At 39.5% G+C, this 26,904-nt stretch overlaps 2 protein-coding genes across 2 annotated transcripts in view; both read right to left on the bottom strand.

Annotated features, from left to right (window-relative positions):
* The window catches only part of ANKRD31 (ankyrin repeat domain 31), a 71,027-nt gene extending 46,029 nt beyond the window's left edge, over nucleotides 1-24,998 (bottom strand). Inside the window, exons 1-10 of the mRNA XM_074812036.1 lie at nucleotides 24,827-24,998; nucleotides 23,905-23,960; nucleotides 22,147-22,226; nucleotides 18,790-18,836; nucleotides 18,052-18,146; nucleotides 17,007-17,047; nucleotides 6,893-7,170; nucleotides 6,449-6,576; nucleotides 3,639-3,818; nucleotides 382-524 (exon numbers count right to left, since the gene is read on the bottom strand). Coding sequence (XP_074668137.1) covers nucleotides 382-524; nucleotides 3,639-3,818; nucleotides 6,449-6,576; nucleotides 6,893-7,170; nucleotides 17,007-17,047; nucleotides 18,052-18,146; nucleotides 18,790-18,836; nucleotides 22,147-22,226; nucleotides 23,905-23,960; nucleotides 24,827-24,930 — 1,152 coding nt within the window. The 5' untranslated portion in view covers nucleotides 24,931-24,998. The remainder of the gene's footprint in view (nucleotides 1-381; nucleotides 525-3,638; nucleotides 3,819-6,448; nucleotides 6,577-6,892; nucleotides 7,171-17,006; nucleotides 17,048-18,051; nucleotides 18,147-18,789; nucleotides 18,837-22,146; nucleotides 22,227-23,904; nucleotides 23,961-24,826) is intronic.
* Nucleotides 9,977-10,772, bottom strand: LOC141918446 (uncharacterized). Its single transcript, XM_074812963.1, has one exon. It carries the CDS (start codon nucleotides 10,595-10,597, stop codon nucleotides 9,977-9,979), a length of 621 nt encoding a protein of 206 aa, XP_074669064.1. The 5' UTR covers nucleotides 10,598-10,772.
* Nucleotides 24,999-26,904: the final 1,906 nt, after the last annotated feature.

Genomic DNA, 26,904 nt, shown 5'->3' with positions numbered 1-26,904 from the left:
GTCACTACACACCATACATGCATGTGTACTAAATCATAAAACAGTCATTAAAGCTCCGTAAGACTGCTCAGGTCATAAATTATTCTGCAAGACAATTACAAAATATGTGAAACTAGTAGTATTAAACAGTAGCAATCTACTCCTCAGTACTTCAGCCACTATCCCAAACAGTTAGAAAAAGAATTAATTTCTGCTTTTGGACAAATCTTGTAAATCATGGAATGGTCTGAACAGAAATTGGGCACAAAGGACTTCCAAGCTCCTGAATTTACCCATAATCTGAAAAGACCAGCCACATGTAAAAAGATTATGTGACCTTCTGGACCCAACCACAATAATTTCTATTCCTAAACCATAATTTTTGTTCATTTTGGAATATACCTTATAGTGGCCTTCTTCAACTGCATCTTGCAATGGTGTTATTTGTTCATTTCCTCTAGCATTAACATCAGCTCCTGCTTTCAAAAGCTCATTTGCTATTCCATAAAAGCCTTTCACACTTGCTTTATGTAGTGCAGTCCAGCCTACGAAAAAGAAATTATTTCACATCTGGGTGAAATAATTCATAAAAATTTATCTCAGTTTTAGGTTGTCTATTTGATAAGTACTTCAGAGAGTATACTGAAAAGGTAAAAACTGATGCATTTTACAATAACTTGCATGAAGAAATGTTTATGAAAAGGTCACAAGGGTTGGGAGAGCTCATTCTTTTGTAAAAATTTGCACTTACTGAAGAACCAGGTGCCGCTGTAACAATGTTAGTTTTAGATTTTATAGTTCTGTCATGAAAGATGAGAATAAAAATTATTCCACCCCCATCTTCATAATTTCTCTCTGAATAAAATGTATATGCTATTTTAAGAACAAGACAATTTTTCATGGCACTCTTATTTACATAGCCGTGCTGAAGAGGGAAAGTCAGAAAGAAGAGACAGAATAAAGACCTGGAGTCTTTACTGTCAAACAAAAATTGTTTTTAACACTATCCAAGAATGGTTCAAGTGTCCAAAGCAAGCAATGAAAAAAAATCTTACTAAAATTCTATATCCATTCCCAGCTATATGGAATAAACCAAGATATATGATCTTCATGACCCACAGAACAATGCTACTCCATGAAGGAGGTGTTGAGGAAAAATAAAAGATGGAATGTAAGCCTTTGAACTGGGTTTAGCATAGCCTTGCATCAGCTCCTTAAAACATTCGTTATGTGACAGTTTTTTGTACGCTGAGAAAAGGGAAAAAGACAGAGGATCTTCCATTTCCTATCTTCCAGCTCTTAAACCAGCATGCCCTCCAGAATATCATTTTGATGGACAGCCTTACTCTTCAACCATCTCCCATTCTCAGAAGGTTGTCTCAACCTAATTCACATACTAATAAGAGACTGTTCTTATTGAGACTGTTCTGCTTCCATTAACCAAAATTATCTTCTTTTCATTGGAAAGAGAAACCCTTGAGGCTCTCTTATACACCACCCAATCCAGAATATTGTATACTTGTATAGAATTGGGTTTATTATGGGCACAGGATGTTGCATCAGGTTGTCCAAAAATTTTGTGCTACTAGGCTTTATCTCCGAACGCCTGAAACTCAACTAAGTTTTAACTACATTGCCTAATGTTGACAGTACTTCAAGATGAATGTTATTTAACAGTATCACCTGTAAAACATTTTACTTGCATTTTATAGAGCCTATTTCACTAAGAAACTCTAGTAACTCCATATTCTGGAGCAAAACCTTGAAATCTGTTAAGGGGAGGATAAAAAAAGGTTAACTTAGGGGAAAGGACCTATTTCTCTCTCAGTAAAAAGTATCCTCTGATATACTAATAAGCCCCTGAAAAATTGAACCTGCAACATGTTCAGCTGATGATCATTCAAGTTTAGCAACATGATCCTCCAAGGACACCGTGCATGCTCCAGACCAAGGAGAAACACAAGCCTCATTGCAACTGTTTTGCAGCTGCCTCAAGACACTGTGAATTAAGACTCAATCTGAAAGCACAGATAGTATCTCTACCATGCTGTTCCTATCCTACATGCTGATGTCCAGGAAATAAAAAACTTTAAAAAACCCCCAAAGAATCCAAGAACTCAAGAAAGTACTGAAGTAGAGTACTGTAGCACAGAAATAGGGAAAAATACTAGCCTAATATATGGATAATCACTGGTGGAGGACTTTAAAGGAAGAGAAAAAGGCAGAATAATTAGAACAATTATTCCCAGAGAAAGTGAGATGGAAGTGTGTTTCAGAACGGCACAGGTCTGGCAACCCTACTTCTTTCTCATTACACCTCCCTCACCAAAAAAGAAAGAAATGGGGCCAGGTCAGCCTCTCATCTTTTCAAGGAGTTCAACTAAAATGTATTTTGTGCAATTGTGCTCCTTTTACATCAGAAAATAGCAGCCAGAGGCCAGGGGATGAAGAAACAGCGGCCTGGCAAAACATGCAAAAAGCAGAAAAACGAAGCAGCTGTGAGGCCAAAAACTGGAACCAGGGCACTTTAGTAAACTTGCCCACAGAGGCTGCAGCTGAACCCACACTACCAGATTCTCTGTTGTCAGCAGGTAGCTTTGAAAACCACCAGCAAAATGTTTTCTCATCTACCTCTAGTACAAGTTAACACACATTATGAATCACTCTGTTAGCTCAAGTGCCAGAGTCCTATGCTATATAAGTCTGAAAATTGCTGCTGACCCAATCTATCGCAATATATTGCAGAAGACAGAGAATTTCTACCTTAATTTTGGTCTGTTAAATGCCTGCATTATGCAATAGCCTTTAACAGCAGAACACTTTTTATTTGTTCCCATGGAACAGTTGTGAAATCCTAGTCACTGCACAGGAGGGAAAGACTCTAAGAATCAATTACCATTTTCTACTAAATGAGCCAGCTGTCTGTGAAACCATTTTCTCTTTTGTTATGGAAGTTTGTAAGAGTCTAATGCATGAGACAGAGAACTGCAAAATAGGGAACAGTCCTACATCTGAAACCACCAACTGATACTTTTGGGTGTGGCAATGTCTGTGACAAGACAGTATCACACATAGGTAAGATGGATTGCCTCAATCGAAACATTCACATCTGGCCGCTATTTGTCATTGGGTTTTTTTGGTGCCCAAGTGAAAATGCAAAACACCAAGCACTCACAACTTTACAAAATAAAAGCAGTGCTAAATTATGAAGCTACAACTTCCTTTAAGGTGCAAGGGGTAAAATCAGAGTCCCTGAAAAATTAAATTGGAAAATCTAAATCTTGGCATGTCAAGTTGGTCACTGAAATGGACCAAAAAAGAAATCTTTAAAAAACTTTATATTGATTATTTAATTAAGGGACTGTTTTGTGATAAGCATGCACAACATTCTTGAATTAAGGTTAAGGCTTAATTGCATCACTTTGCAATTTTTTAAGTGCTTACTTTTTCCACAAAATTTTCTTTAATATACTTTTATACATAGGTCTATGTATTTTCTCATGAACAATTACCAAGTTGAACCAATAAAAATTTAATAATCTACTGACTGGTCACAAACCTACAGTCTTGTCCAGTGCACAAACTTATACTATGCACTTTTATTAGTTATAGGTAGACACTTGTTCTGAAAATAGTATTTTAATACAGTTGCAACTTACCAGCATAATCCTGAACATTTACATTTCCACCGGCTTTTATTATGTTACGTACAAGGTCTACATCTTGATGAGTAACAGCTTTATGCAGTAAGGTCTCACCATACTTATTCCTCCTATTGATTGTTGAAAGTGAAACATGGCAAGCAGGTTTTACAGAATTCCTACCAAAGGCTTCTTGTCCTGAAAAGTAATGTAAAAGATCTGTTGAACAGAAAGATATCTTTCCTCTCTTATTTTGGCTTCACTTTGCATTACAGTAAATGAACAGGCTTTCTGAAGAAAAAACGTTCATTCAATCTAGCAGAAATTAACATCTCAAAAAACACATTACCAATTAAATAATAATATCATTAAATAAAACTTGCCATAGTGAATTCCGTAACAAAACTCCAACTGAAATTCAACACACAGGAACATGTCTTCGTAAGAGCATGTTAAGATTAGACTTTTCCCTTTTTAATGATATTTTTGCAAAGTGCATTTTTTTCTACTGGATGATAAAACTGCTATTCTAGGTTACAATTTATTACAGTACAAGTATTTCAATAGCTAGTCAGTTATACAATAATCTATCTTTTTAAAAGTCAAATTTACCAGCAGTTCTTTTGTACTCATTTGTGTTTTAAAACCTTCACTTCATAACCAAGGAGTATTTACACTAGGATAGTCATTGAGATTAGCTCCCTCAGATTACTTTTCCCCATTACTTCACAACCAGCTCAGCCACTTCTGCAGTGAGCAAAAGGTGAACAGTCGCTTGGGAATACAAGGCCTAAACGTAAAAAATAAAATGCAAAAGATACTATTTTTAATTTTTAGTTTATTATTTTACAAAACAAACACTATCTCCCATTATGCTCTCATGACAGTTTTCATCTTGAGTGAAATTATTTCCAGTACTTAGAGGAGCTGTTCTGTACTTCACCAGCAGTGCCATCCCAGCATCCCTTCATACCACACAAAAGAGCATCGTGGCTAGTGCCTCTACTGAAAAAAAGGGAGGGAAGAAAGAACGGAGGAAGGAAAGGACAGGAGGATCACCTGCAGGAAAGCACAGTGCATGGCCTAGGCCATTAATTGATCTACTAGTGAAAAACTTTGGGACAGCAGGCTTTATACACTGCTCCTCTCCACAAGCTGTAGCAGGTGTGGCTCACTAGCCCTAAAACTCCACCTGGGTGTCCAAAATAGACATTTTAAGTATGACCTTAAAACACATAATTCTCCTACAGTAGTCACACACAAAGCCTGATGTCTCTGCTGTTCTCTGCTGTTTAGCGAATGGTGATAGTACTGTGAGGTCAGACTAATTTCCAACCATATTAAGTTCTTGATCCTGTGTAGATTTTTAGAATCTAATAGATATGGGTTTACACAGGACTTTCCCTCAGCTGAGCACATGGACAGTCTCTCTTCTCTATCTGTCCAGCCTTGCAAGACCTTAATCATTTAAGATACTGCAGTCCCTAGTCAAAGCTGGTCTAAACTAGTCAAGCAGTTCAGGAGGGACTAAACCTCACAGACATATACAGAAAACGGTCCAGGTTTATGTTACACTTAAATGAATTTAGATCTTTACTTCAATAGGATCTATTTCCCATCACTTCTACCTTGCCTTCCCTAGTGCCTTCCTTGTGTCTGACCTTGTGCAAAACAACTGATGTTTGCAGATCCAAACGAAAACTTTTTGTGGGACTGTTTTTCCAGTGAATTAGCAAACCAAGATGATTCACAGACTCCTGATTGCTAGGTCTGATGCAAAAGGGAGGTAAACTTGACAGGTTGGATTAACACAAAGCTACCTCTACAGTCAGTGTGACTCCTGGCAGAAATCATGCTAAAAAAAAAAAAACCACCAGCTTTCTGAGTGAAAACTAGTAAGTCAACGTGAAGTAGATGAGCAGTTAGTCATACAACTTTAAATCTCATAAAAATGGTGCTTTCACCGGGAATAATGAAAACCCTGCAAAAGAGGTTTGTTAATTGGACGTAGAATTATTCATATTTTCTAAGATCTATAATGCAGTTGCTACAGTTCAAATACTTCTAAACTTTGTAAGCTGTTTAAATGATTGTACGTGCATTGACAAATCCAGACTGAGTAGGCTTAAACAAAAGAAACACTTTGTAAGACCCCAATCTTAAAGGTGCTGGAGTGAGCACTTAAGTGAGGAAATTCTGTATTCTACACACTTCCTCTACAAGGCAAAGAATTTCTCTGCCTGCATCTTCAAAGGATGAAAAACAGCAATCTTTCTCTCTGACAAAGCACACTGCAAGGAAAAATACTTCAAAGAGTGCTCCATGACTGTGGTAGTGAAGACCCCACAAACCTATATTTAAAACAGACAGGATAACAACAACAGGCATTCAAAACAGAATAAACCACTTTGTATAGTTCAATTCTTGGGCATGGCACTGCCCTCAGAATGATATTGCACACAGACTACTACATTATAGAAGTATATATAAATGTAGATCAGGATCTACATTTTCACTCTGCATGAAAACATTTTTCTTCTGCTTTTCAGAATACACCTTAACTTTTTCATATATAACACTCTGATAAAAATTGCATCCTGAAAAAATTCTCATGATTCTTAAGGAGCTTATGTAAATAAGTCAACTGTTACGTAGGTTTAAACAAGTGAGGGAAATCATAAATAATTTTATTAAAATGAATGTTTATACCATCTTTTTAAAAGAAATCCATGCCACAATATATTAGAAAGGTTATGAATTATATTGATCCAGTGTAGTTGTTCAAATAAAAAAATACTCTGTATGATAAACATCAGAGAATATCTTACTCTGTTTGTTTTTGATCCTCATACTCCTTCTTCTCTGCTCAGCTTTTCTAACCTCATTCAGAGTTATTTTTTGGCATATGTTGATTTCTAGATCCTGCTTGTCTTTAGAAGTAGATTTCTGAATTTTACTGACAAGAGATTTACATAGAATCAACAAAAATATTCTCTTCTCTATATGAATCAATGCCTATAGTAGAGCTAAGAATGGGAATATAATTGATTTTAAAAGGAAATCTGTAATAGCATGCAAGTATATAGGCTAACTTAGGTAGTACTGAAGAAAGAGTAAATCAGGAGAGAAACTAAGATCTTTAAATAAAAGGTAAAACCTTTACCTTTTGATCATTTAGTCATTCACGAGGAGTGACTACTCTGTATGCACTGTATTTGTTACATTAATTTAAAACAATAATTTAAAAATTATTATGCATGCTTTTGTCATACTCAAAATCCTTAGCTTTGTTCCCTGTTGTACTGCCACTGTGAGACATCCTTTGCTGAGTCTCTTCTAGTATTTGGCGATGACTGGAAACAAGATCTCTGCACTTTCTTGAGGAGGCCTCTCTTAACTGTATCTCTTTCCTTGGTGTTGTTTGGGCTGTATATGCACACGCTGCAGCCTCCACTGGATGTGAACTTCCTTCATTAGTTTGCTTTTCACTAGGAGTGGCACCCTGGTAATCTGAAATTACTTCTTTCTCTCTCTGCTGATCACCCACAGGCTGTGACAAAAAAGAAATATTACAAGCAACTGGTAAGCATACAGTTAAAAAGACAAGTAAGAGCTCCAAGAACCCTGTCTTATAAATTATATGTGTGCTCACAGACAATGGAGGGGTTGCTTAAGTGAATAACTAGAATTCTACAGGTATGAGAGACTGCCATAGGAGACGCACTCCTGAAGTAGTATGCCACACCATGTACCCCTGGCAGAATTTGCCAAGGAAATTAGGATACTCAGAATCACAACTTAAATAATAAATCTAGGCTGGCTGACAGTAAGCAGAAGTCGTTACTATATGAAAGTTGTTTGGTTGGACATATGACTTATTGTTTGGTTGGACATTTCAGTTTCCTACAGACATGAATTCCTGTCCTAAAAAATAAAGTGATGTTTAAGATGTCTTAAGCTAGTTCACCTTATCTCACTCTTGCACAAGGCTAGAAACATGCAAAAGATCAAGAACCATGTTTCACCTGAGGTTCGGTAACTCCCAGCTGAGAAGTTCTTTCTAAAGACATACCACCCCTGAGCTACAGCCACAACAGATGAGATTCACTTCACCTACCTTCAGCCTTCTAAAAGCCAGGCATCTAGATGACACTATGCACTTTGTTACCCCTACCATTGGTGAAAAGGAAGAGCTACTTTCGGAAATGATGGTGATTCACCGTGTCCTAAGTTGTGCAAAGGGGAACCTAAGTGATTGGTGTATACCAGAGGCTCATCTCTAACAGAGAGAAATCCCACCCTAAAGATACATCATCATATGGCAGTTAATTTGATTGACTTGAGTTTACTCACTGGTATAGTCAAGTGAGTGTGATGTGCTGCTGAGTATCACTCAAGCTGCTGAAACCTGGGTACTCATTAGCTTATTACACACTTGAGTAATGCTGAAAGCTCTTAGGACACACCCTCAGCACACATGCATACAAATTCTTTCACAGTGATGTGGGAGAACTTGTTAGTCCGAAATGGAGGATTTGATGCTTTTTTAATTGCCATATTCAACAGAGAGGCTACTGAAGAGGTGAACTGCATTCCCAGAAGTGGTTCCTCCATGTCAAGAGATGATGCATGTTAACATGGCAGTTGGGGAAAACCAAATATTTCCATTCAGAAAACTACCAAGGAAGGACTTTCCATGGCATTGCATCTGCTATGGGAAGAGGGTTAGAGAACAAGAAGAAAACATTTTAAACAGGAAGAAAAAGCCACTTGCTTTATAAGGAAACATATATTAAAGTAAATGGGCAATTCAGCATCCTGCTTGCATCTACAGGACAGTACGGGCTCTCCCTCTTTTGGGTACTCGTTTCACCACAACAAGGATGAGAAAAGGCCAAGGTAAGCAATATACTGTTAGACTACAACCAGCTACTACAAAATTAACTGGGATTTTTTCATCCTAAAATTGTCTCCCTACTTTCTGCCTTCAAGAACAGCAGACGGAGGCATAAAAAAAGCTAAAATCAATTATTAATTGTCAAGAGGTTAAAGATCCCCATTCCCACAGGACCCTGTTTCACAATCTTAACTGCAATATTGAGTAAACCTAATCATTAGGTTTCACACAGCTGTGCTACAAATTTCAGAAATCAACACTTCTGTGAAAGAGTGTTGCAAATTGCTATGGTTCTGAGATAATTAGCCTAGAGACCTTTTAGCACCTTGAAATTAGCAACCTTTGTGGCACATTTTTTTATATACAGTTATATTCAGTTAATACTACCAGCAAAAGACAAAACTAATTCATAGTCTTCAGATGCTTTATGCCACTGTGAGGAAGCAAAGCCACCTTAAATAGCTAGTAATACATGGTTGACCATTGATTTGCAGCTCCAGATTATTCAAAGTCAACACAAAGCTGAGAATCTGATTCCAGGTTTACAAGGGCCATCTACTACACTCTATAGCATAAACATACATCTCCTATGTGTCCTTCTCTTTCCCTTATAACCTAAACAGAAGGAGACTATAGTACTGCTTTCCCTTTGTGTTCCTCTCCAGATTTTTGCATGTGTGTTGTTGAATCCAAATGATCTATTCCAGATCACCTTTACAGCACAGGACATAACACTGTGGAGAGAACAGCACAGGGTAAGAGAAGAAAACAGAAAGGAAGCTCACATATTGTATCCATACATACTGGCTTCTTCACAGGAAGACATGACAATAAAACCATGCCTCAATTTTTTCTGTAAGTCTCACATAGGCAGAACTAAACAAAATAAATGCACTTCTAAGTATACATGTAAAAAATCCCTGTAAGTAATCTTTCTAGTCTACAGGAGGGACATAGATACAATTTCTTTTGTGATACTTGCAAAGCATTTGTATGCTACAGCAGTGAGAACTATGATAGCAGAACACAGGATACTATAGCCTGGAGAAAAAAACAGAACCAGATGGGGTAGGAACCTAGAGTTGAAATTGGCTAGTATATGCCAGTGCACTACAATGAAAAAACAGAATAGTGTTTTGGAATTCCCCTTGGAGAGACTGTGAGACACAGATGATGTACAGGGGACCAGGAGTTTTTGAAATTCCCATACTGATTCTAGTCTTCCATGGCAGTCACTGATTTAACTTTACTAGCATTTCCCATCCCAGCAAGCTTAGCCATTTTCATAACATGGATATATCAAAACAGAAAAACACTACTGGACTTTTAAAACAAAACCAATTGAAATGTAATAAACATGTAAATTACTGATGCCAGATTATTCTTCCCTAAGATTCACATCTCCAAGTAATTTGGCTATTCTATAAAATAATTTATGATAAACACAGATTTTAAAATATTAATTAAAATATGTGTATACTTGCTCATTTGTTGTCCTCTGCAATTTAGATCCTGATAAGGCTTTTATTTCTTCCACCTGAATTGTAACAAGCTGAGGCTCAATCACGTTTGTTATTTGTGTATGGTCATCATCTAACCGGGGAATACTGGGTTCTGAATTTAACTGCTCTCCCTCAGTGTTAAGCTGTCTCTTATTTGGCACTACAGAAGTGACAGGTCGTACTACAGATCCTGACAAGGCATTCAGAGCTGTCACAAGCTGTACTGGCAGGGCACCACTGCTCTCATCTGCTGATGTATCAATGGAAAAGGCATGACCCTGACACTCCAACTTGTCAGGTAATAGGCTTATCGTTTTCAGACTCTCAGAATCACTGACGGATCTCAACAAATCACTGATTTCAAATTCACCAGTCTCTATACTATGTTCACTGAATGCTTCCACGAAAATCTTCCCTGGGGATGCCGGTGAAAGATCTGTATCATTATTAGAGGAATGTTCTTTTACTCTGTTATCTGTGTCAATAATGGTCATGAAGGTTATCTGGCAATCTTCTAAAACATGCAGAAATCTATCTTGTGGTGTCTGTTCCTTTGGAACCATTGTTATATCCTCCATAAGGGTATCTAGACAGAGGCTTATTTCTGGAGAGAGATCTTGATTACTTGATTTCCCTGAAATCTAAACATTAGAAAAAATGTTTACAAAAAGGGATGGAACAACTTTTTCTAAAGGCATGTAATCAATGTTTACTTTAGAAGTCATCCATATTTTTTTTTTTTTTTTTGCAATTTTTGCATGAACTACAAGACTCAAAGCCTTCCCTAAGAACTCATACAATTTCTTAACAAGGGTTAGACTGAGGTCTCAGTTTCAAAAGCAGAGCACTTCAGCCGCTGACTTCCCTAGCAGTGAAAATTCAGAGTAAGAAAGACTAAACCTGTTACAAAGTCAAAGCTATTATGCCATTGCCAATGACCTGAGGGTGTTAAAGGGCTTTAGAAGAAAGGCATTAAAAAATTCTGTCACCCAGAAATAGGGAAAGTGAACATATTCACAATAATATAAAAAGCATAGTTAGTAAAACACAATATATGAGTTTTGTTTATGTGTTTATGTGGATCCCACATAGGTATGGAGCATTTGTGCCTCACAAGCTTCAGTTCAAAACCTTAGGAGTGTGTTTGGAGGCTGCACATTTGAGTTTCCACACTGAATGCAGAACCACAAAACTGTAACACAAAACCATAACTGTTCTTGAATAAGTAATACTTCCGTTGTTTTTCTAATTACTTTGAGCCACTTTCAACAGATGCACCCATTTTTATACCAATTAATAGCTTTTTCATTTTTTTTCCTATCCCTGTTTCAAATGCTTCTGCAGGAGAAAATCAGATGTCTCAGCAGACCTAAACCGTACTTTTTCTATATTACATTTGTATATAATAGTACTGTTGCTTAGTAATACTGGATCTTAAGAAAATCTCTTAATACATTTCTAGACTCCTGCTGCCAGCAAGCGGCAATATCGGGTAGTGCAAGAATCCTTGCAACGTTATTTTGATAAAGCTCACACAAAATAAAACAGAAAGGGCAGAAATCTGTCAGCATTGACTCACATTAATTTTGTAAGCCATTACATATCCCCGATTCTTTGTTGAAAAATTATTTTCCAGCCTGCTGTTTCCTATCTTGTACCTCTGCAGCTTATTGTGCCTTTGTAAGTACTGACTACTTCTTACTTTGCTATATTGAATTACAGTTTCCTTTCAGACCACTTCTCTTAATTTGTGCAGACTTTAAACAACTGGGAAAAAAACCCACTGGCATAACTTTCTGTACTTGAAAAACTGTGGTATAAACTGTGTGTATGTATATTACAAATTTCCTAAGAAAAAGGTTTGGTGCATTTGTTGAAAAGCATGTGAAACTTACACTTATATTAACGGAAAAGGATCAGGCAGGCAAAAATGACTAATTTATGAAACGATCCTAAAAGCCCAAATGCCAAATTGAAATCCAACACTTAAATGTGACTGGTGTTCACAAAACCCCCATCCAACTACAGGTACATAAACTTCTTTAGCACTCATTTCTGTTAGCAAAATCCTGTGGGACTTGCTCTACAAGTAATTAAAATGTGCAGAACATAATAAAAGTCAAAACCTTCCCTCGCTAAAACCCATTCTCAGGTGCCACTTACCCATAAAGACACATAAAGCCCCAGTGCCTAAGGTCCCTGTACCTTCAATTGTCTGTTGAAAAGGAACAGAGCTGCTGAAGTAGCAAGACTGAGTCAGCTGGGAACTGAACCAAAACCGGGAGTTCTCTCTCCTGTGGACCCCAGTCTGGTAAATATGATCTGAATACACATAGGTTTCACTCAAAGGAGGAGCAGGATTCCCCCTCAGTCAGCAGTTCAGCAGTAAAATATCAACATTGTGGTAAATGCAGGTTCAGGTCCATCATCCACCAGAAGAGCTATAATTCATGCAACTCGTTTTAAAAAGGGGTTCCTATGGAAGAATGCCAAAGAGAAAAAGGTGTCTCTTTAGCATAAAGTTGCTAATTCTTCTCAGGGTTTGAATGCAAATCATCTCACGGCATCTGTGAATCTCTTTCACTGAGCATGAGCACACTATTTTGAAAGCCCCGATTTAAATCCCACTATCCTCATGTCTCAATTATTCCCAGTACAAATCCAAATTATGGTGCTCCTTAATCCAGGCACAAATCCTGCATCAGCCTAAAATGTCTTGTCTCCCCATCTTACCCAGTAAGCACACACTGGGTAACAGCTGAGCATGGCCACAGTCAACTCCAGCCTCAGCTGATTCAGGACCTTGCACCAGAGGAAGCAGGTAGACAGGGAAATGAAGCAGAGGTGATACCAGCGGTTGCCCCGACCCAGGTGCAGGACCTTGCCCTTGGCCTTGCTGAACCTTGTAAGGTTCACAGAGGCCCACTTCTCAAGCTTGTCCAGGTCCCTCTGGATGGCATCCCTTCCCTCAGGTGTGTCAACTGCATCACTCAGCTTGGTGTCATCTGGTGTCCTCATATGTCAGCTTGGTGTCCTCATCCATCCATCAGATCCATCTCTCTTCAATCTAGAGAGAAGGACATTGTGGAGGACTGTGTCACAGGCCTTACAGAACCAGATGCACCAGTCCTTTAATCACCTTTTGTGGCCCTGTACTGGACTCGCTCTAGAGGTGGCCTTATCAGTTCTGAGTAGAGGATCACCTCCCTCTACTTGCCAGCAACACTTTTCCTAATGCAGTCCAGGATATTGTTTGTCTTCTTTGCCACAAGGGCATATTGCTGGCTCGTGGCCAGCTTACTGTGCACCAGGATCCCCAGGTCCTTCTCTGCAGAGCTACTTTCCAGTCAGTTGGTCCCCAGCTTGTACTGGTGCCTGAGGTTATTCCTCCCCAGATGCAGCACTCTGAATTTCCCCTGTTGAACTTGAGATACCTCTCTGCCCAGTTCTCCAACCTGTCCAGGTACCTCTGAATGGCAACACAACTATCTAGTAGATCAGTCACTCCGCCCAGTACCATTCCTGAACTCACTGAAGTTGCATTCTGTTCCATTTTCCAGGCCATTAATGAAGATGTTAACAGTACTGGCCTCACAATTAGCAGACTAACCACAACAAAAATCAGAGTTGCTACATCATCAAAATCAAGAAAACCCGGCAACACTCATTTTATGGTGTCAGGACTTCTATGCAGAGATTATGCTAATTATTTAACTTCTCTTGTATTTTCAAGGATAGACACACAAAACTGACATGCCCAGTGACTCACTGCTGGTTGTCAAGGTGTCTGTCCCGCCCTTTCTTCAAATCAGTACACAGAAGCCTGTGATGGCCATTGGTTCCTCTCACAAAAGGTCTTCCTGCAGCACTCAAATCTTGCCAGTGCCAACATCACCGCATATGCAAGAATTATGATTCACTGAAGCGACTAATCCCAACCTTCTTACCCCAGGCTCATAAAATATCCTCTCTGGAGATATTCTCAATGCACTCAACCTGCCTATTCTGCAGAGGCTTTTAATCATAGGTAACCTTTGTTTCAAGGCATTTTGATTTTGTTTTATTTAACTAATGCTGTACAATAAGAATGTTTCATTTAATAAACTTGGCATTATAGTTGTATATTGGTAGCTGTATATTTTTCAAAAAGGAATAGCCATGGGGACTTCATTTTTTACTTTGTTCCGAGATAAGGGATGCTTGACCATGTAATCAATCATATTTGCTACATGAACAATTTGCCATACTGGTCTCAAATTTGTCTTTGGTGAATTTTAGCAAGTAGTGTTTTTTTCCCTAACATTAACCTTAATCAGGCTTCCTGAAAAAAGGGAAGCAAAACTCATTTTATATGGAATTCTAACTTTATTCATGGGTACAATCTATGGGACTAGACGGAACAGTCATAATGCTATGGTTTCTGCATTAAGCAGGTTATTTCAGCAGATGATTACAGTGCATACTGCTATAAACTGCTCCACACTGGAATGTCGGTGGTTCTCAACCTGTGGTCTGCAGACTGCTGGGTGGCCACGATGTCATCACCACGAAGGCTTAAAGCAGGGGTGGGGAATATCCAGCCCAGAACCATTTGGTCTGGCCCGCAACAAGCACTGCGCCTCCTTTTCCCACAGGCCCCTCCCCTCAATGCTTCGTTCCTACTCAAGTCCCTCCTATGCCTGCCCTGACACACTAGTATATTCAGTGCTAGTATGGTTTGTGGGTCCCACTTTAAACTAGGCTGTTTTTCTCTTAAAGACATTTTCTTAATCCAAGGGCCCTCTTTAGGGCCACAATGGAGCTGAAGTCTGTTCCTACAAGTGGTGGCCCTGGACCCGTAAACAAAAATATATGGTGACTGAACACAGACAAACAAGGGTGGAGGTGAGAATTGTAAAAACTTTTCATCAAATTTTAATGTAAAAATTGGCATCAAATTCGGAATAAGCATGTTAAAATACCATAAAATGGGCCATTTGAGCAAGAAGAGTGTGGTTGCTATTATTTTAAATTCATATGGAATCATTGCAATTAAAGATATTATAAGAGGAGTGTGTGTATTAACAGATTAATTTATTTCCCCTTCTCTCCAAATTTGAAGGCCCTTCATGAGGAAATTGAAATAAATATTTGATGCAGTCTAGTGCTTTCAATCTTGAATTAAGTCTTGGTGGTGCATGGCCACAAAAGGTATTTAAAGGAGGTCTGTGGTGAAGGAAAGGTTGAGAGTCCCTGCTCTAACTGGTATCCTGCTGTAAGTTAATGAGAGGTTTCCCAAGAAGCTGCAGATGGCAGCAAGCATTACATGTACCTAGTAAGATCCTCCCGTTTCTCTGGGACCCATTCAGTTGATGTCACTAGTGCTGCAGAAATCCTCAAAACTTTCCATGACATTGCAACAGGAGTTGGTAATTGCAGTTACTTTTTGCTGCAGAAACAGCAACAGAGCAAACTTCAGCAACAGTTTCTTTGTCCAGCATGCATAGACCTGAAAGCAATGAAAGGGTCAGGGATGAACCGAGACTAGAAATCGAAAAGCACGAACTGGGTGTTGTGCCTCGGGCAACAGAAAGAGATAACAATGCAGAGGTAGCAGAGCAGACATAAGTAACATCACAGCTGCTGACAACAGCATATAAAGAGATGATAGAGAGGCAAAGGCCACAAACCCCTTTAGGAAATGCTGTCAGCACTTCCTCTGCCAACTGGAGAGATATCTGCTCAAGTCCTTCACTGCTGCTTGGAGTTCACTGACTAAAAAGCAAGAATGGAGGAAGTCTGGAAGGGGAAAGGGGAGATGAGAAGTGGAGAGGAATCGAGGGAACGTTTGACCACCGGATGTTTGTGTCGGTGGTTGCAGAACCTTCAACTCTTGCTCAAGATATTCTGGGTTGGATGGTTCACATGGATATATTTTTGAATTTTTTCTAATGTGTTTTCTGGAAGTTATCAGGGAATTACTTCCTTGCCCCAAGGTTTTCTTTCTTTTATGTGCAAAAGCAATGCTTGCAAGCAGGTAATTACTAAAATAGTCAGTATTATTTGTGAGCTACACTCGTAACATCCTGATTACATTAAGCTTATCTAAATAAGTGTTGGTACAGTCCCCGTCCTTCCACCTGCCCTCAGCTGTGCGCTTCCAATCCTGTTTTGAGCTGCACTGGCACTTCCCCAATCTTCTGGGGAGCTGGACTGAAAAGACAACCTGGCTGAAAACTAAGCCAACTAAAAAAAACTTAATAGCATCTGACAGTTGTTCCCCAAAACTTGCTTCATGCTGGGGGTCAAACAAGCGCTAGTGTTGGCCCAAAGGAAGTTGCAGAAACGCATGGCAAAGAAAACAGGTAGTACCTTGCAACACCCAAGCAGATAGGCTCACACTGGAGTGGAATCATCTCTGACTCAGTATGGCTGAGAATGGAGCTGACAGATGTGGGAGAAGGTAGCTCTGAAGCTATTCCCTCACTTTTACCTCATCAGCAGTGAAACCTGTCACTCATGAGTGGCTTTAGGATTACCAAAGAGATGTATCAAAGAGACTGGTACTACCTATTTTTGGCCACAAGTAAATCATCACTCCCAAACAGAAGGACAGTTACAAATGCTCTGTTCCTCCTCAAAGACCTTCTTAATGCCTCTCCTGTAACTGTCATTGGTGGAAAACATATTTTAAGCTATTTAAAGTCTTCATTACTTTAGCTTAAGTAACAGCCCTTACAGATTCTGTGTCATGGTGACATCTTTCCTACTTCACTGTTACTGCTATGATTCTACCCTTATGCCCTGCAAGCTTAACGACTGCAGTTCCTACCCAAAAAGCAGGAAATAAAGGTTAGCTCTCAAGTTGTTTTCACCTAATGTGCTCAGTGTCAGTTTCAACAGCCATGTGCCTGCTTTTTAAAATGAAGGACCCAGGTATTTTTCAGTAAAATATTCTCTAATTAAATTAAATATTTTATACACATTCAGTTGTAAAAATACACTAACCTTTTCTTCTGAATCCTTCTGAAATCCATTCAATTTGGTATCTAGATTTAGAAGCATAAACAAATGTTTCAGTTGTATTTTCCAAATCTGAAAGTTTCATCATCTCTAATAAAATGGCCTCACTTCCTGATTAAAGCTGAAGTTTCAAACCTTAGGAATTACCATAGTCATGCTCCCTAAGTGGAACTGACAAGAAGGTTTCTAGTTAGGCTCTGTTAGTCACCAAATTATATTCCAGAGCTATTTTGTCACATTTCTTCACTGTGATTTAGAGGCCTGTGTTTCCAAAGACTATCAGCAGATGGAATTGCCACCCACTCCACAGGGTGAGACCTACCCCTGTCCTCTGCAATTACAACGCAATTAGACAATACAGCTAAAACAATACAATAATTTACTGCCTCTGGAAAGGGCTGCCCCATCCCCTCTGCTCCCACCACCATGTTTTGACAATGATGTGACTCCCTGGGAATTTCTTAATCAGAAATAAGGTGAATGGTTTTCTACTGTGTTAGCAAAACTTAGCTCAAACAGGGAGACAGCAAAACAGATGGGGCAGTCCTGCACTGCTGGGAGCACAGAGGAATGGAAGTACAACTGAAGTAGCAGCAGGTGACAGACATATCTGGAGAATGACCAGTAGCATTTCTGTTTCTCGATTCTCATAGGTGCTTTTGATTCTTGGATATGTTAGCAGGAATCATACAGGAACCCTCAAAGACTGCTATATCCATGCTTACCTTACATATCCATAGGACACTTGAGTACCATGCGGCCTGTAACTCGTCAGAAAGTTTCACAGCAATGAAATAATTTTAAGCAGGAAATACACCACTGGCTTGGGAAAACAGTTATTTCTTCAAACAATCTTAGCAGAATACTTACAAAAACATAATCTGAAGTCCAAAACAACTATGAAAACTAAACAACTGTTAAAAAGGCGAGTCAGATTCTAAACAAACCTACATGGACACTCATCTCCAGCTTCTCAAATGATTTTGCCACTGCTAGAGCAACTATCAGTTTTGTACAAAATACAACATACCTACTGAATTATTTTGCTGTCCCTCTACTGCAGCATTTAGTGAAAAACCAGGCTTAGAAATATCTTCAGTAAGTGATAGACACTTTATCCAACCCCTAAAATTAAGTAATACAATAAGAATTTCTTATTCAGAAAGAATTGTAATCTGCTCAGTTTAAGAAAATGTCTGCAATACTTTGAGTTTATTTATGCAGTTTTGTACTTACAATTATTTGTGGAAACACCTGCAATTATTTTAGAGGTATACTTCTCTTTACAAGGACATGCAGTAACTAAGACTTCCAGATTTCCCACCTGGACCTAGCTATGTTTGTACATTCATTCTCTGAGGGAAAAAACGTCCCTTCCTATTTTTTATTACTTCTTTCTGTATTTCTATTAGAAACCCATCTTCTACTGAAATCTTTCCATAGCTTCTAAAACAAAAGATCCAATATTATTTATTACAAATTTTTGTTTATTTGTCTAATGATTTTCCCTGAGTAGTTTACTGTCAGTCCTGTTGCTTATGCCTTTATACCATTAAAGATAGTATCATCAATAAAAACAAATACAGGTACAGTTTGACTCATAACAGACACAGAATTACCGCTGACATACAGATCTTTCACTAAGCAAACAAGAAAACTGCTTCACAATAGAACACTGAGAATACAATAGCATACAAATGGAGGTATAACAGAATTGTTTAATCACAGTATGCCTGACTGGAATTCCTGTGTGATGTATTATACTCACTGCAGTAGAGACTGAGACTGGTCAGATACGTATGCCTCTTGAGGTGTCTGAATGAAAAAAAATAAATTGACAAGTTAGTGAAGAATGTACTTCATTATTTATTTTCTCAGCTTTATTACATGCTTATATTCTTCCTTTCATAATTGAGTTGGGAAACAGGAGTTTTAGATCTGATCTTTACATACATTACTAATAAGATACAAAAGCCATTCCACTTAAATCTTTTTCTTATTTGGGGCTATCTGAGAAAAGTGTTGAAAAATAAATCGAGACTATAAAAGACAATGCTCACCCAGAAGGAAAACATAGTTATGCAAGTAAGATATGATTGCTTTAAACTTCAGGTTTTTTATATATCAAAAGACCAAAACATCAGGTATTTGTATTTCAACTTCCCTACCTTCATTAAATAAGACAGAGTGCTGCTCCAGAGACTGTGGAGTTTAACACACAACTCTCAATATCCCCAGAAAAGGCAGAATTAAGGAACTCAGCTGGCAAGACCTGCACATCAACAAGCTCGAAGTGGCAGGGCTGCCACTTGCAGACAGAGGAAAGGGCAAGTGGATAAGGAGAGAGCTACTGTCAGAGCAGGAGCCAAATTCAAACTCTTTAGTAAAAGGAGCTTGGATCGGTTTTTTGTGCCTTTGACTGTATGTAAGGGAAAGATATCTAGTATGGAAAAAGAAGCCTTTGTGTAAAGTCTAAGGCAACCTAGGAATGATTACAATAGGCAAGTAAACTGCAGAACCATTCTCTTCCAGATGAGCTGAAAACTGGGGATTACTGGTGGACTATCAGTATACTGGTGAAATTTTAAACAAATCATTGACGTACAGTGGAGAACATTCACAGCACTAGAAAAACTCTGGGAAAGAACGTCTTGGCGTGGACACCAATTGATGACTTACTTGGCTTGCACAAGGGATTAGCAACGCAATAAGAACAACCATTTTAGCAATGACCTGAAGAGCAACAGGTGGAGATTGCCTAGTAGGAAGTACTGCTAAAAGGCTCCCTGGAACAGAATAGATTCTTTAGAAACAGTTTGTGCAACAATTATTGATTGATGTAGTTTCAAAATACTGCGATGGGATAGTTAGCAGAAAGTTATTGACTCTTCTAATACACCCTTTGTACAAATCATCCTGGGTATTTACACAGAACATTATCCAGAATCAAGTGAGGTCAGGAGGACAGCAGAACAACTACTAAACCTCTTGACTGGCTAACATTCCTCACTCAGATAAGATGATTAAAGCTCAATGAACTACCATTATATCTCAGAAAAAGGAGGACCTGTTTTGTCTGCTAAAAAATTAGGTTCTAAGCAAAATCAGTGTATTGCTGATTGGTTGAGAGGTCTTCTCAAATCATAAAAGTAACAGAAATAGTATTTGTGGCCACTGACTCCAAGTACTGGGAACAGCCTTTTGTCCTGCTCTCTTGCTTTGGTAAGGAAATTCCTATAAAACTCTAATGGTTTTTCTCATTTGAGCACTTATTTATACAGCTAACTACCTGAGGGCACTCTGGATGTGTTCCAAACAAAGCCTAATGCTTAAAAGCTAACAACTTTATGTGCACTTCACCAAACTGGGCAAGGAAAAAAAGCCTGAAAAAGGTTAAAGCACAAACTTACCATCATGAGGCCTGCCTGAACAAGCCATGGAATAGGCTGTTAATGGAAACAACTTGACTTCTCAGTTGGAAAAAAAAATGAATCCTACAAAATCTGTCTGTATATCTACTGCATCTCTGGTGGAAGAGAAGTCTTACTTACAATCTCTTGCATGGTAGAATCAAAGATAGGACAGCATATTCCAAACCTCCCCCAACCCACCTGAAGTACAAAGAAAGCCAAGACTCTTTTGAACAACTGGAACATTACCTGAAAAAATTCATAGCCACTCCTGGCTGTAATACCCTCATATAACATCACATCAAGATGCTGTATTCACATAAGATCATTTCTGAGGACACAGTAGAGGAAAGCTTCTATGTAAGCACATTTCATGTTGGTTCTCAGACTGGCTTAAGAGCCACGCAGGTGCAGTCTACACATGCAAGTATCAAGGATGACAGGGCAAAACTGTTCCTGAGAGCATTCAATGAAGATTTTAAATTTTACACTGTCCCCATGCTGTGCATGACCAAGCTGACAGTGGCATGCTATACAGGTCTCACACAAAAAAAAAAAAAAAAAAAAAAAACAGTGAGAGTTACCCAAACTATCTGGTGAAAAGTACTAGGTGTCTTTGCTTTTATGACTTCCCCTTTTTTGGACACGAGGTTTGTCCTTATAATTGGAAGAATCCCCTGCTGTGATTGCAGACCGGCTACTCTGGTGAGAGCCATGAAGCCGAAGACTTAGTTAGGCAGCAGATAGTTAGATCAGCTCCCAGAGGAGAAAGGGAGAGAGTAAATGGGCACTTCCCTCGTTCCCTCTGTCCTTAGAAAACCATGATAAACTTCAGTCAACACAACCCTGGGACATGCAAGCAGCAAAATAAACTTACGGAGAAAACGCTTTGAAGTAAAGCATCTTTTCTATTTTGTTCGCTGTTACCCGCACTGTCAGTTGAAACAAATTTATGTGCAATTCTATAATGCTCTGTAAAAACATTCACTTCAGTAGGAGTGTCTTTTTTCAATATAGTTTTTGTCATCTAGGAAGCAGTTTAGTTCTTTTAAAAACCCCTCTTACACTGGAATAAGGATACATATAGTAGTCTTCAGACTGGTAACTCCACAGCATTAGACAGTGTAACAGTCACAGGTTTAAAACAATCTCAGTTAAAGAGTAGAAAACTGTTTGTTTCTAATTGTTTCATGAGCATGTCATATGCAGGTGGAAACCCAATTGCTCAACTAAACAGAAGTTTACAGGCTAGCTACTCCATAAAGTAGAATAATTACCCCATCACCACGCAAGCAGATATTTTATTCTGCACTTCAGATTATTATCTCTTTCTTTTTTAAAGAAACAATTGTCCAGCCTTTGGATCACAGCTAATCTCATAATGAGCAAATGAGGGTGTATTCTGGTATGGTTAACCCAGATGCTTATCCTTCAGCTCCTAGAGGGAACACACAGTCTGTGCTCCACAACTTCTTCATCTTCGTCATAGGCTTGTTCCTCATTTGAAAGGTTATACCCTCGTGAAAGACCAGAGAAGAGACTTTGATACATCCCTGGAGAGAACGTGCTACACACGTGAACCGTCCTGCCATAAAATTCATTTCAGATGCAAGCCACCACGCTCTTTTGCACATAAAGAATGGGAGGCTCAATGAGTTTATTAATAATTAATAGTTAGATATGTGTAGCAGAAACTGTATCATTTCTATACCTACTGGATTTATCTGCTCTTCCTTCTGACTGTATATGTGGTCATAAAATTTCTGTATAAAACAGATTTCTGGAGAGGGAGCTCCTATGAAAAAAAGAACAGAAGAAAAAAAACAGTTATTAAAGGAAGTTTTACCTTAATTTCTACATAACTTTCCATAACTCCGTAAATTTCTAACTCAGTAATTGAGGTAAATGTATCAAAGCTTCCAATACACAATGGACTTAAGCAGTTAAGCAGTCTATCTAACTAGATTTTGAAACTACAATATAGGAGAGGTCAGAAATTAGTAAAACCAGCTGGGGGGAAAATTTATTTCACCTAATGTTCTGGAACCCTCCCTGAGTTCATACTGGAGATTAACTCTTTTATTTTTTAAACAACTGCAATTTTGGTAAACTGCCTCACCCATCTGACTAAAAATATCTGCACTCTTATATGGAATACTTTCTTTAATGACTACACAAAAGAAAAGTTCTCTCTGGAAAAAAAAGAGAGAAACCCTTAAGGTTGAACCTTTAGGTTTCAAAACTAAAATGTTGTTACTGATACTATTAAAATACCTACAATCTTTATATTATGTAACTCATCACCAAATTGCTACTATATAAGTATGCACAAATACCTGAATAATGAAATACTAATTCCAACTTACTGAATATAAAATGCCACAAGCAGAATGCTAAAAATATCATAATCCATTACATTTAAGCAACAAACAAAAAAACCCCCACTCAACCTCAGAAAAAATCCCCAGTCCACAAACTGAACAATGAGTGAAATGAACCATGTATGTTTAATGTTGCCAGGTTTTAATTCCAGGGGATAACCACAGGTAAATTCAAAATGGGATGATGCTTCCTTCCTCAGAGAAAACCACTGAGCAACTCTGAAAAAGGTTCAGCATCAGGAAATCACAGCCATAGAAAAAGTTTCTGCAGATTTCACTGATCTGTGATTAAAATTTGTATTAAGTCAGGGCAGACTGACAAAAAAATCATAGTCTACTCAGGTCTTTGAATGGGCAAAAAGACAAAAAAATTCTGGAATAACATTTAGAACACCCTGTGTCAAAGAATTGGCAGTCTCTGCATTGGTGGAATAAAATGTACAGGATGCAAGTCAAATGTCAAGGAGGTACCAGTAAAACTATTATGTAACTACAATACGCCTGCTCATGCAACCTGCTCTAAGGGAGTTACTAGGGAAGATTTTAAGGCTTTAAATGAGCGTGCGTGCATTTATATTTAAAGTAATTTAATCATACAATTAAAATAATGCACTTAAAATATCCCCACCCAAATTTTGTATGTTAAAGAGAATGGATATTTTAACAAATTGAAGGGTTCTTTTAAAATACAATATGCAACTATAGTTACATATGACTATTATGTGTATAGATGCCATTTATATGACTATTATGTGTTTACGTTCCATTTATTTTATTCTGCTCAAACACAATACACATATCTAAATAAAAAGGGTATCCTTATATATAAACACTTGCCAAGCCAGGAATTCTCAGTTACAGTACACACAAAGAATGAAGAAATTAAGAGCAAACCTATTTTCCAAACACTAAAAACGTGCTGAGCATTCTTCTAAAATATCAAATAAAAACTATGGACATAATAAGAGAGCACATACAGTTCAGAATGAACTTCATGCAACACTCAAGTTTAAATAACATGGACTCGGGCAACATCCACAGCAACAATTCACAGAAAAAAACAGTGAAGAGCAAAAAAAGAATCTGTCCTACCTTCAGTAGTTCTTATGTCAGTAGTTAAAGCCACGTCATTATTAAGAAAAGGCAACCTTTCCAAAATAATAAAAAGGTCTGTTAGTTGCATGCTCTGGTTTTCAGTCCTATAAACTCAAAGGGCAGTTGAGGGCAGGCAAGAGCACCCATCTTAGCAGGAGACTGCTAACTGCACATTGGGTGAGCACAGCTCTAACGCCAACACCTACAGGACCCCCAAACTGTGAGGATATACCTGATATTCTGCTTGGAAAACCTTAAGCAACGAAACGTATCACCGGTTTACGTATTTCCAAGCAACACTGGGCCACAACGCCAATAAAAAGAAGTGCTGCTGCTTGGTAGTTTCAATTCTTTGTCGTGTCTTAACGGATACAAGAGATACGGTCATGAAAATTGTATCACGTCAAAGATATGGAGAAGTAACATCAGCAGCAATCATATTTAATAGTGTTTTCATTTTTCTCCGAGTTGGGTTCTGGCACGTTTCACTTCCACTGACTAAAACATTATTCAGGAGGGTCCAGAGGCACAAACTCAGAAGCCCACAAGGTGTATGTAAAATAAATGGGGACATTTGCACAGCTGAGAACTACTGAGTCTAAGGGCATACAAAACTGGTCTGAACAGAGGGGGGGAAAAAATAAATGAAAAACCCCTAAAAATACACATTTATGAAATAATCGAGAAGAGCTGGTTTGCACCCCAGGATGTCAGATGCAGAAAGGGACGGTTCCTGTGTGTGGCTGGTGTAGCCTGAGATCAAACCCAGAGTTCGGCAGTCCGGGAGCCTCTCTCTCCTCAGGGCGGCCCAGGAGCGGCCCCCTCAGCCCGCCGTCGCGGGCCCCTCACTTTTCCCTGCGCCAGACCTGCCGCCGCGCTCGCACAAGTACGCGCAGCTCCGAGCAACGCCGCTTACCACCTTCTCCAGCGGAACTCCTCGTCCTCCACATCGCTCTCCGTCTCAGAGCCCTCCACCACGGACTCCCTGCTACTGCTGTTCTCGTCGCTGCCCGGTTCCTCCATGGCACCGCCGCTCCCCGTCTCTCCCCTTACCTCCCCTCCTCCTGGCGCCGCCGGCGGCCGCCCCTCCCCGCAGCATGCCGCGCGGCTCCCCTCAGCGGCGGCGGCCATCTTGTGGAGGCCTGAGCCCTGCGGCGCCTTGTTCCCCCTCGGGGGGCACCGGTCAGCCGGGCGAGGCTGAGGGAAAGGCGAGCCCGTACTCAGCAAGCGCAGCTCTTCCAGCCTGGGTAGGCTTGGAGTGGCAGGTGGTAGAAGTTAAAAGGCAGTCTCTCTTCAGTGTCATTGGGATGGGTCTCCCTCAACGCGACCAGCCTTGGCCTGCTTGGGGCAGTGATGCCATCCCCACACCTTCAGCAGGGGTTTGTGCCTCCTGGCTAGTGTTGGGCTCCTGGCTCTGGCCCTGTCATACATGTTATTCATCAGAGCCACAAAGTGCTTGACACACTCCTGCAGACCTGCGTGTCATTTAGAATTGCTCCCTTTTCCTAAGTTGTGTGCTTCCATGGCCAAATTTAAGCAGCTAACTTGATCTTCTGTCCTGAGCACAATGAATGGTTCATGTGTTCAGGAATGTGTTTGAGATAACCAAGTTATTAGTTGCCAATATTTTCCCAGCATTTGCAGTAGCACTCCTGTTACATAACGCAGAAATCATCTTTTAATCACAGCAGTGTCTCCCTCAGGCAGACCCATTCTGCCACAGCTTTGCTTTCTGTGTCTGCAGCAGAAGGGATAGTGCCGCTCCTGTGGCCTCTCATAGGTGTGAAGCTGGGCTGCAGGCAGGCCATCCCCAGAACCACAGATACAAAAACTAGATGGCAGAAAGTGTGATGTCATATTGCACAGACTGCAAATTCCATGTAACTCTAGTGACTCCTTCTCCCAGTGAACTGGATAAAATTAGCATTTTTAGCACTTGACAAATCATAATCATCACCCACTGCTATGGAAAAAGTGTGGAAACCGGACCAAGATACTAAAGGTCAAATTATGTATCAGCTATACATAGTTGTTGCAACTGTGTATAAAATGCTAGTTTGCTCTTAGTCATATCCATATGCAATTATAGCAATTGCTGCACATATTACCAAATGCCCCTAGAAGTGTCACTGGTAATACTTTACTCTTTTCAGGTAATAATGGTACGATACTCAAGAAAACATGAGTGTTAAGAAAGAAGTTGGCAGGGAAGACTGATACAGTAAGTTCCTAGGATTTATAGGCATCACATTGAAGATGAGAACGAAAAGTGTGTTTACAAGTTAAAAGCTGGCATGAATAATTTCATCATTGACAACGACTACTTTGGGTGGAGTCCTTTGGAAACCTTTTAATTGGCATATCCTTTTTTGAGGATCACATGAATGCTTCCCGGCACAGTACCACGTGGAGCTCGTAGAAATTTTTCTAAATGAAATAGCACATGCAAGAAGCAGTTTTGGAAAAGCCAGAGCATAGAACATCCACAGCAAAATCCTTGTGGATTATATTTTAAGTATGTTAGCCTGCAAGCTCAGACCCAGAAACACAAAATGGCCACACAAAACCAGAGCCATGTATTTCAACCAATAACAGCATGTCGCACCCGACTCAGTGCCCAAAAAGAGTAAGGAGCCTCCTATGCTTCATGAGCAAAAAACAGTATTACCTTTTGGTATATTTGGTATATTGTAGCCGAAAGCCACAAATACAAATAGTTTGCATTTTTTTCTGAATGCCGGAGAGACCACTGGTTCCCGCAAGCAGGAGAGCTGTGAATTATGCCATTTCTTAACGCCTTGGTAAAGCACATCCAGGCATCAGCGTGAGCCATAAAGGCACCACGACTCCCAACAGCTCACCAGGGCCGCCCTGCCCGTTCGCCTTGCCCGGCAGGACCCGCCACTGGCTGCCGCGGGGTGGGGGGGTCGTGGGGGGCAGCGGCGGGGGGGCCCAGGCTGGCGGCGCGGGGGGCCGGTCGGTCGACCAGTGTATGTA

This window comes from Strix aluco, chromosome Z (assembly GCF_031877795.1).
Source record: "Strix aluco isolate bStrAlu1 chromosome Z, bStrAlu1.hap1, whole genome shotgun sequence".
NCBI classification, from domain to species: domain Eukaryota; kingdom Metazoa; phylum Chordata; class Aves; order Strigiformes; family Strigidae; genus Strix; species Strix aluco.
Note: the sequence above shows the minus strand (reverse complement) of the source record. Positions and strands in the feature narration are given on the sequence as shown.